Raw genomic sequence first — 14,405 nt, 5'->3', positions numbered from 1 at the left:
AAAAATTACGAACAACAAATTACAAACATTGCAAAAACACAAATTTGCGGAGCCATTAAAATCATTAGCTATTCTCTGAAGATTATTTATTTATATTTCAATTTATATTCATACCAATTCAGCCAAAGATATAATGAATGAGTAAAGAAGTTCAATTGGGCCACATTTGAAAACAATTGGGAACTGTTCTTATGCGATTCTGCTGAAGGAGGAGAACAAGAATCATAAATACAACACTTACAGAACTTTTATGAAAACGAATGATGTCAAACAAACAAGACATCAACTACGTCGTAATATAAGTAAAGATGTTTATTTTTAAATTACCAGGAGTTGCTTGACAAGTCTCGATGATGAGAAAAAATATGAGTTGACGAAAACAACAACAAAAACTGAAAAAAAATTGAAAAATCCTTACAAACCTTAAAAATATATATCATATCATAAAATTTCAGACTATTCGCCATAATTTGACTGCTTCGGGTAACAAAATTCATTCAATCCTCAATTACAAGCTTATGAGAGCAGTCAGCATGTTTCAACTAGCTAAAAAATAAAAAAGAGGCAAAAACAGGTAATTGGAAAAAAAATTGAGCGAGAGAAGTGTCGAAGCCATTAAAAGATGAACTTTTCAGTGAATACTTTTCTACTTTCGATTGATTTTTAAAATTATTGAGACTCTTATTTTTAACAATTTGACTCAACCAACATAAAGAGTAAGTCAACAATCATGAACAAATACAATAAAACAACAAAATTTTTGAGAAAACCCTTAGTATCAACGCCATTAAATTCAATAGCTTTCAATGAAAGCTATTAGATACGCAAAGTTATGCCTCGATGAGACAGCAAAGATGTTTTTCTTTCATAGGTCATCAATATGACATTACAATAGTTCATTGAATAAAAATACGAACAAATACAGCAAAATCCAAAAATTAGGTGGACAAGTGCGAGAAGATAATGTCGAAGCCATTTAAACTATGAGCTTTTCATATAAACTATAAGTATAATCAACTGAAACTGAACGCCTTTTTTAAGCCAGTGCAACTATAAACATTAGGATAATAGTGTAGGATTGCAAAAGCAACCAAAAATACGAACAAAAAGAATCCAATTTTTTTTAAATAATGAAAACTCGTGAATCGAAGTTATAACACCAACAGTTAGAGGATAAAACCGCTAATCGACTTAATTTTGGTTGAAGTAGAAAAAAAGTGTCCGGTCATTTCTGAGACTGACTTACAGTTCACCTATATAAGATTATGATCGGTTACTTTGTCCAAGTTCAGTTGAGCGTCTTTTCTAAGCCAATGGGAGATATCAATATCAGGATAATACGATAAGATTACAAGAGAAACCAATAATACAAATATATCCAAATTTTTTTTAATTTTGAAATTTTGTGGCAGTGAAGTCATATAACAAATAGTTAGAAGATAAAACTACTCATCAGATTAACTTTGATTGCAGTAAGATAGAAATGTAGTCATGTAAGTACTGAGACTGATTTACAATTCACAAAAACAAGTTTGTGGTCGCTTAATATTTCTTGAAAAATCAATTTTAGAGTCTTAACACCCATTAGCTGTCCAGTCAAAGCCTTAGATAGGTTCACTTAATGCTTGCTTATTACGAAACCTATGGCACTTTTAGTCAACGAGTTTATGTCATAGGACTCCAAATATATAGTATAACCTCAAAGAGGAAATCCAAATTTCATTTAAAATTAAGAACACTTAAAGTCGAAGCCAAAAAAACGTTCGGGATTCCTTGAAAACGAATTTTTTGTTCATTGGGCTTCATGAGACTGTAAATCGGCTTTTTCATAAACGGAACCTCGATATGAAAAGTGACTAGTATCTAGGCGACTTAACAAAAAGAAAAAAATATGAAAAAAAGAGCTCTCAAATAGAATTTGATTTTTTTGTATAGTAAAGCTCCTATGAGACCAGAACAAGTCTTTCTTTTATCGCCTTTCGTCTATTAGGAACTCAAAATTGATTCTTTTTCTGGCGTGAAGAGTAATTTTGAATTAACATTTGTTATCAAAAAAGATATTTATTTGAAGAAAAATTACTAAAAGTGAACGAAATCATGCGAAAAATCCCGTTTTCACACAAAAATTGAATCGTCGATAACTCCTCGAAAAAAAACGAAACTCAGGTAATCTTTATAGTTTCGAATTCTACGCTGGAGAGCTTATTAATTATACCACTTAAATTTCTCTGCGATGAATATATCGATCGGCCAAAATTGTCTGAACAAAGAAAACCCATTTGAGTATATAGTTCCTCCCCCAACAAGTGGGGTCTGAAGAAAAATTAAAAATAATAATAATAAGGTCCTTAATTCCAGTAATAATTCTTTTAACTCAAAAAAACGCAATCAGTGTGACAAAAACTGAATTAGATTTTTTTACAAGGTAGAACAGTATAATATTCGGACTTCATCGCATATAGTTATGTAAGTATTATAAACCCCAGCCGAGGCAAGTGGTTTGTATTGTACAAAAATTTCAAATTTTTTGTGTTTCCTTGTTTTTGTTTAATTTACATATTTCAGCAAATAATAAACTGCGTAAAAATATATTTTCGTTATACATGTGTTCGGTTAAGACGAAACATATTTTTGCCAAAACTTGTTTAGTTTTCCATCGGACGCTATTCTGCAATTAAAATGAATCAAGCCAAAGAACAACACTCGTTCATATACTTTACTGAAGTGATCAGAAAAAGATTTCGACTGAGAAAAATTTCTGCTTTCTAATTCATTCAAAAATATGTCAATAAACGTGGGATTCGAATATTAGTAAATTCAAACAAATTCCTAATATGCTTCCACTTTTTTCGCCTGGGTTTATATTTAATGGGAACAAATTCAAATATTTGACTTCAATTTATTAAAAACGAAATTAAACTTTATGATAAAAATTGATGAGTTTTCATTTAAGATATATCTAATTAAACTAATTGTCACCATTTAGTTAAATGTTGATCTCAGTTCTTCACTAGCGCACTTTCACTTCGACTTGGGTCACACAATTGTTTTCCCGTTCCTATATTTTTACAAATGCATTGTTTCACTTCTTTTTGGATCATTTAAACGTTTTTTTTTTTCATATGTTCAATGATTCGTTCTTCACGACAATTTGAGTCAAATAAACATTTTCTTGAACCCAATTATTCACATTTGATATCCATTGTATCACATCGCAATATCTATTTCCAAATCATATTTGCACTTAGCGCCATCTGCAGTGTAGTTGTTCACTTTATGAACATCTTAGCAAAAAAGATCAACTGTAACACTGCTAAGCATAATATTTTCTTTACTGGAACACTAAACCCTAATTAAGTTTGGAAGCTCTGTCAAAATTCTTCCAAGATACGTTCTGTAAAATATCCGGATTTCAAAGTGAAATAAAAACTACCCGAAGAACAGAAGCTCTGATGTGACCGTTTTCAAGATGAGGTGGGGTGCATGTGTCCACTTCAAGCCTGGAGCAGTTTTTTTGAAAAGACAAAATGACTGATCTTTAACAAAAACGGATACAGAGGAGATCAAGTAATCCAAAAAAGCCAAAAAATTTCCCCAAAATAAGTGTTTCGTTTAAAATGTTTGCAATTTGAATGGAAACAAATTTCGTAGACGAAAATTTGACGAACATAAAAATAAACATTTGCAATGAAATAGCACAGTTAGAACAACAGTAGAATTAAGATTTCGTTCCATAAAAAAAACATTTTATGAATACAGTGGTAAAATACATCAAAAAAACTTTAGACAGACTCATCTTTAATATATATATATATGTGTGTGTGTGTGTGTGTGTGTGTGTGTGTGTGTGTGTGTGTGTGTGTGTGTGTGTGTGTGTGTGTGTGTGTGTGTGTGTGTGTGTGTGTGTGTGTGTGTGTGTGTGTGTGTGTGTGTGTGTGTGTGTGTGTGTGTGTGTGTGTGTGTGTGTGTGTGTGTGTGTGTGTGTGTGTGTGTGTGTGTGTGTGTGTGTGTGTGTGTGTGTGTGTGTGTGTGTGTGTGTGTGTGTGTGTGTGTGTGTGTGTGTGTGTGTGTGTGTGTGTGTGTGTGTGTGTGTGTGTGTGTGTGTGTGTGTGTGTGTGTGTGTGTGTGTGTGTGTGTGTGTGTGTGTGTGTGTGTGTGTGTGTGTGTGTGTGTGTGTGTGTGTGTGTGTGTGTGTGTGTGTGTGTGTGTGTGTGTGTGTGTGTGTGTGTGTGTGTGTGTGTGTGTGTGTGTGTGTGTGTGTGTGTGTGTGTGTGTGTGTGTGTGTGTGTGTGTGTGTGTGTGTGTGTGTGTGTGTGTGTGTGTGTGTGTGTGTTTGTGTCTTTTCCTTATGACTTTTTGGCTTGAACTTAGTGTGTCGATAGGTATAATTAAGCTCAATCTTGATTAGACGAAGCAAAAAAGCTATTGCAAACAGAAAAAAAACAGTCCAACTCAATAATTGACAAGTCACCATGTTTTTACTTTCCTCTCAATAATATGTATCTTTTTTACTACTGTCAAGTTTTTATCAAATTAAATTTAAAAAAAGGCAATGCATTTTTGAGAATGCTGCTGACTTTTGGAGAAAAAGCTGCATCACCCATTTTGGGTATCTATTTTTGTGTATTGTTTGTAGATTTCAACTTTCTTTTTCACTTTTAATCGATACAAGAAATTGCCTGCACTTCACTTTAGTTGCCTAAGAAATAAAATTTAATAAACATGGAACTACACTTCTGAATCCCGGATTACAATACAGAAAAATCCCCCCAGATAATGGTTATCTTGCAAGACATTGCAAATTGATATTTACCTTTCAAAGCCTTGCAAGACCAAATGCTATCTTGCAAGCCTTCGTGCTCGCTTCGCTCAAGATCTGCTCCGATGCAATTGCACGCTTTATAAAAACTTATATAAAGCAGAAAACATCCAAGATCTGGATTTCAATATACAGATATCTACTTAAACCGAGTACTAATCTTAAATTTGGTGACAAATTGAGAACCAATTAAAGTTTTTTTTTAATTGAAAAAACTACACGTTTGGATTATTTTTTTAAAACTTGGTTCAACTGTTTTACAATAACATATATTTCTCCCTTCGACTTCAGTTGAATTCTATGATTTTTATTTTATTTTTATTTGCCCTTATTTTTGGAGAAATGTTAAATTTTAAAACTATTTTCTGTATTAAGCGTGATGAGTTTTTTCATAGCTATGAAACATAGCCCTGTCTTCTGAAATTCGCAAATTTTTCAAAAATTTCATTTCTTTTGTCGAATCTCGCATCTTTCATATTCATCACCTAATCCACATCAGCCTTGATTCCTGCATATGGTAATATCTACATAGGTTTCAAAAATATTCAGCGCAATTCAGTGCCGTTGCTTGACCATTTACTGACCGTTGCTTGACCAGTTAAATGAAAATAATAGCAAAGGAAAAAGGTGCTAAAAAAGTGATAATTTTGAAATGAGAAAAGAAAAAGGTGAACACTCCAATTAAGGAAAAGGAAGAGTGATCAGATGGGAGAAGCGAATTGGCTCAAAGAAAAGAACAAAATAGTTCAGAAAGGGTGACTCAGGCGAGCTCGTAAAGTAGATTCATGTCTTAGGGTTTCATTTCAGACAATGACTGGTTGTGTTCAAGCCGTTATGCCTTTTGGTGGGAAATAAGATTTGCCTCAAGTAACGCTGCTAATATTTTTAAATTGAATGGGTTTCTATCAAGAGATTATTTGATATTTAGGATCAAAATTATGCTCAAACTGATGGAAATGGAATTCAATTGAATGATATGGAATATTTCGATCTGCGGTTTAGTAAACATGATGTCAAGAACCATTTTATAGTGCAATTAAACTGCTAAACAGGATTCGTCCTAACAACATAAAATATTCTCAGCCTCTCCTAAGAAAACTAATGAAAAATATGTTTAAAATTTTGCAAATAAGTAAGGGTCAATTCTAGTAATCCTTGACAATAATTATATTTATTTCCCCATATGCAGGAGTTTGGGAAAAGTTTCAATGCAATAATCAAAGATGGCGTTGGCTGACAATAGAGCGCGTCATTAATTAAGAATTTTTCTAAACTACTCATTGATGTGATGTCTGTATTGCGTCGGACTACCTAATTCCTTCAAGACACCTCGGTAGGAGACAAAATTAAAATACTGTGTTCCTAACACTAAGTTTCAGATTATTACACGTATAAATTTTTCAGCAAAAAGCTAGCTGTTAATATGGAATAATTTTTCAAATTTTTTTCACACAAAATTTACCAATTGCGAGAAAATCAGCAAAAGTGAACTATAATGATTAACCATTATGGCCCATTATTTTCTTGAATATCTAGTAAAATGTTTGATTTACACTTCTAACACACGCTTGCAAAACACACGTTCTGTTTAGCAAAAGTGTAGAATATATAACTGAGCAAACAACAAAGAAGCCTAAAGTATGTGCGTTAGTTCCACGGAGCTATTGAAAAAAAAATAAAATGAGATGCTATTTTGATTTTTCTGGCAAACATTTAACAGGTTTTTTTGATGATTTAATAATATTTGGCGCCATCAAGTAGTTTTTTATTGTAATAAATATTTTTTTCACAAAACAAGGATATTAAGTTTCAGTTTGGTAAAAACAGGTTCGAAAACAGGTATAAAAGTACTTCATGCCTTATTTTATCAAAAAAAATAGTGTGTGGTAAACAAGATCATTTTTTTCCAATATTCAAGGCAAATCTGGTCTGTTTTTGAGTTAAAGTAAACTTTTTTCCTAGGAATTTCAACAAATAAAATTTAATAATCGAATGGGAGCAGAGCTCAATTTTAGAGAAAAGAAATGAACATTGATGCCTCTCAAATTACTCTTTCTTAGAAACAAATTAGCGAGCTAAAAAAACTCATATTGAAGCACTTTTCAGAAGTATTGTCCGCAACCAGACTATTCATCCTTTCAAGTCATTTTCTGTAAACTTTCAGCCATGTAGGTAGTTTGCATTGTTTTCCAGACAATACTTTCAGCTTGAATTACCCATTGCTTAATTACAATGTTCAGAACTGCTCTGCTTAAATTAATAGTTTTCAGCTCGAAAAAGTATCTGAATAATTTTTATAATATATTAGTTTCCGAGCAAAAAAAAACTTAAAAAGCTGTACTAGTTTTGTTATTATTTGCAACCAAGCAAAACAGTTCTTTTTATGTAAACTTCTCTGTTATTGGATTCAGCTGGCGATTTTGCATGTTGTAAACTTAGAGAATAAGAAAATTGAATCATCCCAAACTAGATTGTGGAACAAAACTTTTAGCTCTATTTGAAAACTTCAAAACAAAATTTTTCCCCGTATACTTCCGATAAAGACCGCCATTTTCAAATTATCAAAACTAATTTTGACAAAAAATAGATATTAATCTTTTTTAACACTGGATGAAAGAACTAAAAAAAAACAAAGAAAAAAACAAAGATGTTTCATATTTTGTTGACTTATCATCTTATATACATCTAAATATAAAAATTGTTAATCTGATCACCGTGTGTTATAAATTTATTAATAACAAAAACAAAATAATGCTTGAAACAAAATGAAGCCCAAAATTTTAAAAAATATTTTATCTGATTTCAAGACAGTCTTCCATCAAATCTGGATCAATCGTCGTTTAACTTCTTAACATTAAACAGTTTTATAATTCTCAAGCGTGATAACTTCTCGAGCAGAATGACATCTTCAGCTCTACTTGAAACCTTTTAAAGAAAGAAGTGAGCTTTTTGGAGCAGAGTACTTTTCCATATACCTTATAAAAGCAAAACTTTTTATTTTGCAATTAGTTCTTTGGTAGCCGGTTAAATTCGTTTTTGTCACAGTCTATTGCTTTACAAAATTTTCAGAACTTCAAGCAATGTTCCCATTATTGCATGAGCTCTATTCTACAAAATTTTTTTTCACTTATAATCTTCATGGCGTTCATTCTATAATTTTTCTTAGATTATACTTTTGTGTGTGTTTTTTTTACATAATTAATTTACGCATTACCAGTTCCTAAAATAAACCTCATCAAATTATTCTTGGAGTTGTTTCCCAATCATTAAGCTCCAGATTTTTCAAGTACAAATACCGAATGCTACAATTTTTTAAAAAATATGGATTTGATCAAAAATATCTACGACACTTCAATTTTTTTCTTAGCAGCAACTTCTAATTCTTTTCCTCTGAGCAAAAAGACAATTCCGTATTTACTTGTCCTAGCCCAACTTTTTTCAAAGATTGTGAACAGTATTTTCTCCTTCTCCTGGTTTCAGCAACAATCTGATCTTTCGAGAAATGACTGCTGTGAAATGTTCTTTTCAGATAACTGTTTCACAGTTTTTTGTTTTGTTCTCCACATTCTCAAGTTAGGCTGCAACTTAGACAAAAGTGAAATTTATCCATCAAAAATCCAAAGCATTTATGTTTTTAAATTTACAATTCGGCTTATTAATAGAGAAAAGTTATCTTCAAAACACTCAATTTATTTTTTATTAATGTTTTGAGTATTTTTTGCTTCAAAAGATTGTGTTTGCGAAAGGTGGAAAGTCTAAACGCTAACCACTTGTCACAACATTGTTTTAAAATTAGCGCTTTTTAAACCAATCAAGTTTTGCGAATGAAATCAAAACTGAGCTTTGGAGCTTTGGAAGTTTCCTTGTTCAGGAAGAATCAACGCAAAACAGTTTTTTAGTTTAAACTTTGTAGAATAGTAAAAATAATTGTTCGGTATACTATGGTACCAAAGGGGTTTTAAAACTTCCGCAAAAACGCTATTCAATCAAGTCACAATTTTGAATCTTCCAAATGCAATTGAAATTGAACTGGAACTTTCGTCTCCGTGGGAGGATTCTAATTCAAAAATTGTTAACCTATTTAATATAAACGCAACACTCTGGCATTCCTACAAATGTTGGCTAGAGTTGAATTCACTTGGGCATCATAATTTTTTAGTGCTTGTCGTCCAATCTCTCAATTGATTGCTTGTTCGCTATCTTTCTCTCTCTCTCTCTCTCTCTCTCTCTCTCTCTCTCTCTCTCTCTGTCATTCTCGCTTTCTTCTCTCTCTCTCTCTCTCACTCTCTCTCTCTCTCTCTCTCTCTCTCTCTCTCTCTCTCTTGCTCTCTCTCTCTCTCTCTCTCTCTCTCTCTCTATCTCTCTCTCTCTCTCTTTCTTTCTTTTGTTCGTTTCCTGTGATTCTCCTCGGACATTCTGACTTTTGTTTTGTTTTTTATTAACGTTCTGCTATATGGTTTTCTCGTTTTTAGACAACATCTAGAATCAGAAAAATCTTCTTCGCTTTTCTGAGGTTCAATTATTTTCAACCTGTTATGTTAACACCTTAGCAATGTTGCATAAACATAGCGAAAATGTTGTCATTATTACTCATGTTAGCTTTGTCATTAAGTCAACTCCTACGGTACTTTCTATAAGTGGATTAATTTTTAGGCTTTTTGGCCCGAAACCTCTCAGAGGGCTTTTGAAAGTCGTGCTCTACTTTCCGAAAACACTCAAAATATTGGATTCAGCTGGTCATCTTGAATATTGTAGTTTTAGAGATTAAGAAATTTTTATCAGCCCAAACTAGATTGGGGAATAGAAATTTAGTTCTATTTAAAAGCCTTAAAATATTTTTTTTTTCGCATACTTCCGATAAAGAGCGCCTTTTTCAATTTATCAAAATTCTTTTGGAAAAATTTGTTAATCTTATTTACACTCGATCGGCAAAATAAAAAGGACGGAATCGTTTCATATTTTGTTGATTTGTCATCATTTATACGTCTCAAAATGAAAGTTTTAAATCTAATCACTTTTTGTTATAAAATTTTCAATAACAAAAACAAAATAAAGCTTGAAAAAATATGACACAAAATTTAAAAAGAAGTTTTTATCTGATTTCAAGCCAGTCATTCAACAAATCTGGATCAATCGCCAGTTAACTTTTTGACCTTAAACAGTTTTTCAATTCTCGAGTGTGATGAACTTCTCGAATGGTATAACATGTTTAGCTCTGCTTGAAACTTCTTAAAGAAAAGTGTGATTGTATTCTCTCTCTCTCTCTCTCTCTCTCTCTCTCTCTCTCTCTCTCTCTCTCTCTCTTTCTCTCTTTACTCGTTTCCTTCGTTTCCTCGCACTCTCCTTGAATGTTCCGATTTTTGTTTTGTCGTTTATTGTGTTTAATGTGATGTTATATGGTCTTCTTGTTTTTCGACGACATCTACAACAACTTTGGAAGAAAAATCGTCTTTGCTTTTCTCAGGTTCTTTTATTTTCAACCTGTTATGTTACCACCTTAGTAATGTTTTTTAAAAAGAGCGAAAATGTTTTCCCTCTGGATAAAGATGTTAACAAACCTTCAGTCGCTGTAAAAATATTAAAATCTGGCAGTAATCATGTAACTCAGAAAAATGAAAAACACAGATGGTTGAACAGCTTTAACTACCTTATGAAAACTTCAAATAGGAAGAACGAGTATGTCTACTACCATCCAAACCATATAGTATTACGGCAATTAAGAAATAATTACAATTAGTAAAAAATAATTGAGCTAGAAAATAAAATTCAGGCCTGAAGGCGGTTGGTTTTTATTGAATTTATTACTCATTATGAGTTTCATTCACGTGCAAGCATTTGCCAAAATGAAAACCATATTGACTGTACATTTTAATCGATGATCCAATCTGACCAATAAGATCACTCTGAATTCTAGCGACAACTTTCTTGTCCAATCTCGGTGTCCGCGACAGTATCCATGCATAATGTTTAACAATAAAACCAATTCGACCAAAGCTGATAATTGATGTTTTGTGTTGCCAGCAAGAATAGAGAACCAAATATTTATTGGCCACATAGTCCATCACAAAAACATCAATTTGATGAAACTTTCGAAACTGAAGCGCCATGTGCGAATAATAGGTTGTGCTGTTTCTTTGCAAGGATTTTTCGTTCAGCTCTGCGACTCCCGATATTGACTTCCAATTTCCGAAGGGCAAAACTCCGCTTATTTTGATCTGGAATTGCTTGCTGGTTGATGTACCTAGAACATAAGCTAGGTTTCTAAGTGTTCTTAATGAAGCTTAAAGGATGGGATTGGGAAGTTGTTGGTAATAGTCTGTTTAATATATCGAGCATCAACATTTAGCTTCAGAAATTGGCTCGAGTGTCCTAAAGAGATTATATATGATTCAAAAAATTGTTCTAATAATAACATGAAGGCAAACACGAACCAGTACAAAAAGCCCATTAGTTCATAGGTAAGTTATTTTTATTGGGCATAGAGAATACATCTTACAGTTCAACTTAATCCGAACCTACAAATTTCCAACAAAATTCCTAGAAATTGATAAAAAAAAGTCCTAGAAATTGATAAATTGATGTCTCGAAATTTAAATTTTAGAAAATAGCAAAAGTTGTGTAATAATCTTTTTGAGATTTTTTCTGCCAAAAATGAGGCATGCGAAATTAAAAGTTGGTTATTGCCAAGCTCTCTGTTTTTCAGGGGACAATTTTTCTCAAGAGTAAAAGAAACAAAGAAATAAAAAATATAAGATTAAAATTTTCAAGACGCAAAAACTGAAGACATGAGCAAATTTCGAGCAGCGAGAATACAATACCAATAGACAGGAATAATGAACCTCTGGTAAGAGAAAACAAAGAAGAGTTAGATAGAAGTTTCTAAGCGAAAATTCAAAACTTCATTTTTTTGTATTTCTTTGATTCGGAATTGGGGATAATCAGTTTGCAGAACGATTATTTAAATTATATCGATAGTGCTTTTTTCAGTCGAAGAAGAAAACTCATCCTGAAAACGTACACCTGAAAAACATTATTGATCAAAAATTTTAAACTAGGAATTATTTCGGATCATAACGGAGCTCTTATTTTTCAGACAGTCACTAGAGAGGAGGCTTTTGGAAATTATGTTTAATTGAAGACGAAAAAAAAAAAATTTCGCCAGAATTGCAAAGTTGACGTATTTGTAATTTGTAATTTCAAAAAACGTTGACAACCGATGCGGCTACTTGCAAATTTTCAACAGTGAAATATTCAAATCGATGATAATTTTAGAGAATTGTTTAAACAATTCGAATTTCTTTTATTTTTAAAAACGAAGCCAACAAACTGTCTAAAGACCATTTATTTTGATCTTTCTTTGTAAAAATACTGGTATTTTTCAAAAAAGCGGTTTTCTAAACTTTTTCGCAAAAAAGACAAACCAACAAAATTTCAGCTTAATATCTAGCTTAATTTTGATGTTTCAAGCCATTATGGCTTTCTTCGAAAGCACGTTAGTCTGAACAGCAGTCTGGAATATGTCTGATCAGCGGTCACTTCGGTATGATCAGAGGTGGATTCGAGCGTAAAATTGTCTGATCGGAAAATATCTCGCGCGCAATTGGGTCTGATCGAAAACCATTTTGAGCGCATTTTTTTTCTATTAATTTTCTGGTAATTTTTACTGAGAGGAGTTGGTTTTGCCAAGAACCAACAATACGGCAGTGTTATAACCAGATACTCATCTACACTCTGATGGCGCTAATCAGAACCAAGGGGTCCAGCTAGTTTTTTTAATGGAAAGCTGTCTAAATTCGTCCAGAAGAGGAGGGCGAATTTAAATCAAGTTTTTAATAGAAGCTGTCTGAAATTTGATCAGAGGAGGCATTCCAGTGCCCTTTCGAGCGGATTTTCGAGCTCACGATAGTTTGATCAATGGTCACTTTTGTCTGGGATGGTCTGATCAGAGGCGATATCGGTCTGAACCTCAACCTGGGAAATTCTGGACGAGACCTGAACCTGTAGTTATGTGTATTTCTTTTTCTTAAATTATTTTTATTGGGCCTAGAGAATACATCTTACAGTTCAACTTAATCCGACTAGAAATTCATAAAAAGTCCTAGAAATTGATAAATTGATGTCTCGAAATTTAATTTTTAGAAAATATCAAAAGTTGTGTAATAAATCTTTTTGATATTTTTCTGCCAAAAATGAGGCATGAGAAATTAAACTTTGGTTATTGCCAAGCTGTCTGTTTTTCAGGGGACAATTTTTCTCAAGAGTAAAAGAAACAAAGAAATAAAAAATAAAAGATAAAAATTGTCAAGACGCAAAAACTGCAGACACGACCAAATTTCGAGCAGCGAGAATACAATATCAATAGTCAGGAATAATGAACCTCTGGTAAGAGAAAACAAAGAAGAGTTAGATAGAAGTTTCTAAGCGAAAATTCAAAACTTCATTTTTTTGTATTTCTTTGATTCGGAATTGGGGATAATCAGTTCGAGACCTGAACCTGTAGTTATGTGTATTTCTTTTTCTTAGTTAATCAATTCGGTCAATTTAATGATCTCTTATCTCTTTACAGAGAATGTCTCCAAATTGGGTGAGTAGAAGCAAATTGCAATCCTGGTTGACCTCTTAACATTATTTGAGAACAGTTCTGAAGCTGACCTAATTGGCATGGTTATCCTTGCAGGTCTTGTCGATTAAATTCTTAATCATTTCTCCAAAATACGATATCCCGGTACAAAATATGAGTCATTAGATTTTTTAAAATTTTTTGTTAACAGCATGTGTGCCTGAATATGCCCAACTAAAATGGTGGCAACACACGTAAAAGATTTGTGTCCTCCCCCCCCCCCCCCCCGCAACTTAATTAACAGATCAATCAAAAATTGATTGCTCTGTTAATTAATATAGTCACGCGGATATAGTCACTCCGGGACAAAAATAGGAGTATAATCTAACCTATCTTGAATTCGTCAAAGTAGAATTCGCTGCATGATAATGTGTTTTCGGGTGGGAAGTAAGCCCTTTTGACCTCGTACCATTTCCCACTCAGCATTTCGGGTGACACGTCCAGTACACGTAACACTTCAGGGCAAAGGTTTGGCATACATTGCCCAAAATTATGCAAAACTAAAGCTCCTAATATCAACCCGTCGATATTCATTTCTGATAATTACAATATTGTTAACCACTATTGTTCGGTTGCTGCTTGTACAGATATGTTTGCGATGCTGTCATACCCTTTATTCAGTATTAAGAATACAGTAAATATCATTATGGGTCATTTTGTAAAATTAAAGTTTGCAACTTTCAATGCTCTCAATGTCGTTGACCGAAAGATATTGACTTTTGCTCTCTATTGACTCACAGCTTTTGTCCTAATAATCTTGCATAATTTTATCCACTATCAAGTTAGACCTTTAATCTAACATTTCGTGTGGGCGGGGAGGGTGTATTTATAATTTCGCTTCCTCATTGATTGCCCCAATTAGCCTCCAAATCTTACGTCATTACTGCTTTAAATCTGGTTTTCGGGGGGGGGGGGGGGGTGGATTTGGATTATTTTCTATACGCAGCGTCCTATTCAAATTTTAAG

At 32.9% G+C, this 14,405-nt stretch overlaps 1 protein-coding gene across 1 annotated transcript; it reads right to left on the bottom strand.

Moving 5' to 3' along the window:
• Positions 1 to 10,535: 10,535 nt before the first annotated feature.
• Positions 10,536 to 14,131, bottom strand: LOC142338307 (uncharacterized). The gene is made up of 2 exons (XM_075387994.1): positions 13,769 to 14,131; positions 10,536 to 11,060 (listed from the first exon to the last, which is right to left on the bottom strand). The coding sequence occupies exons 1-2, from the start codon at positions 13,971 to 13,973 to the stop codon at positions 10,621 to 10,623; spliced, it is 645 nt and encodes a 214-aa protein (XP_075244109.1). The 5' UTR covers positions 13,974 to 14,131; the 3' UTR covers positions 10,536 to 10,620.
• Positions 14,132 to 14,405: the final 274 nt, after the last annotated feature.

The sequence above is a fragment of the Convolutriloba macropyga genome, chromosome 4 (genome assembly GCF_964194025.1).
Source record: "Convolutriloba macropyga chromosome 4, txConMacr16.3, whole genome shotgun sequence".
NCBI lineage: Eukaryota > Metazoa > Xenacoelomorpha > Acoela > Convolutidae > Convolutriloba > Convolutriloba macropyga.
The sequence above is the reverse complement of the archived record's forward strand: the minus strand, read 5'-3'. Positions and strand labels throughout refer to the sequence as shown.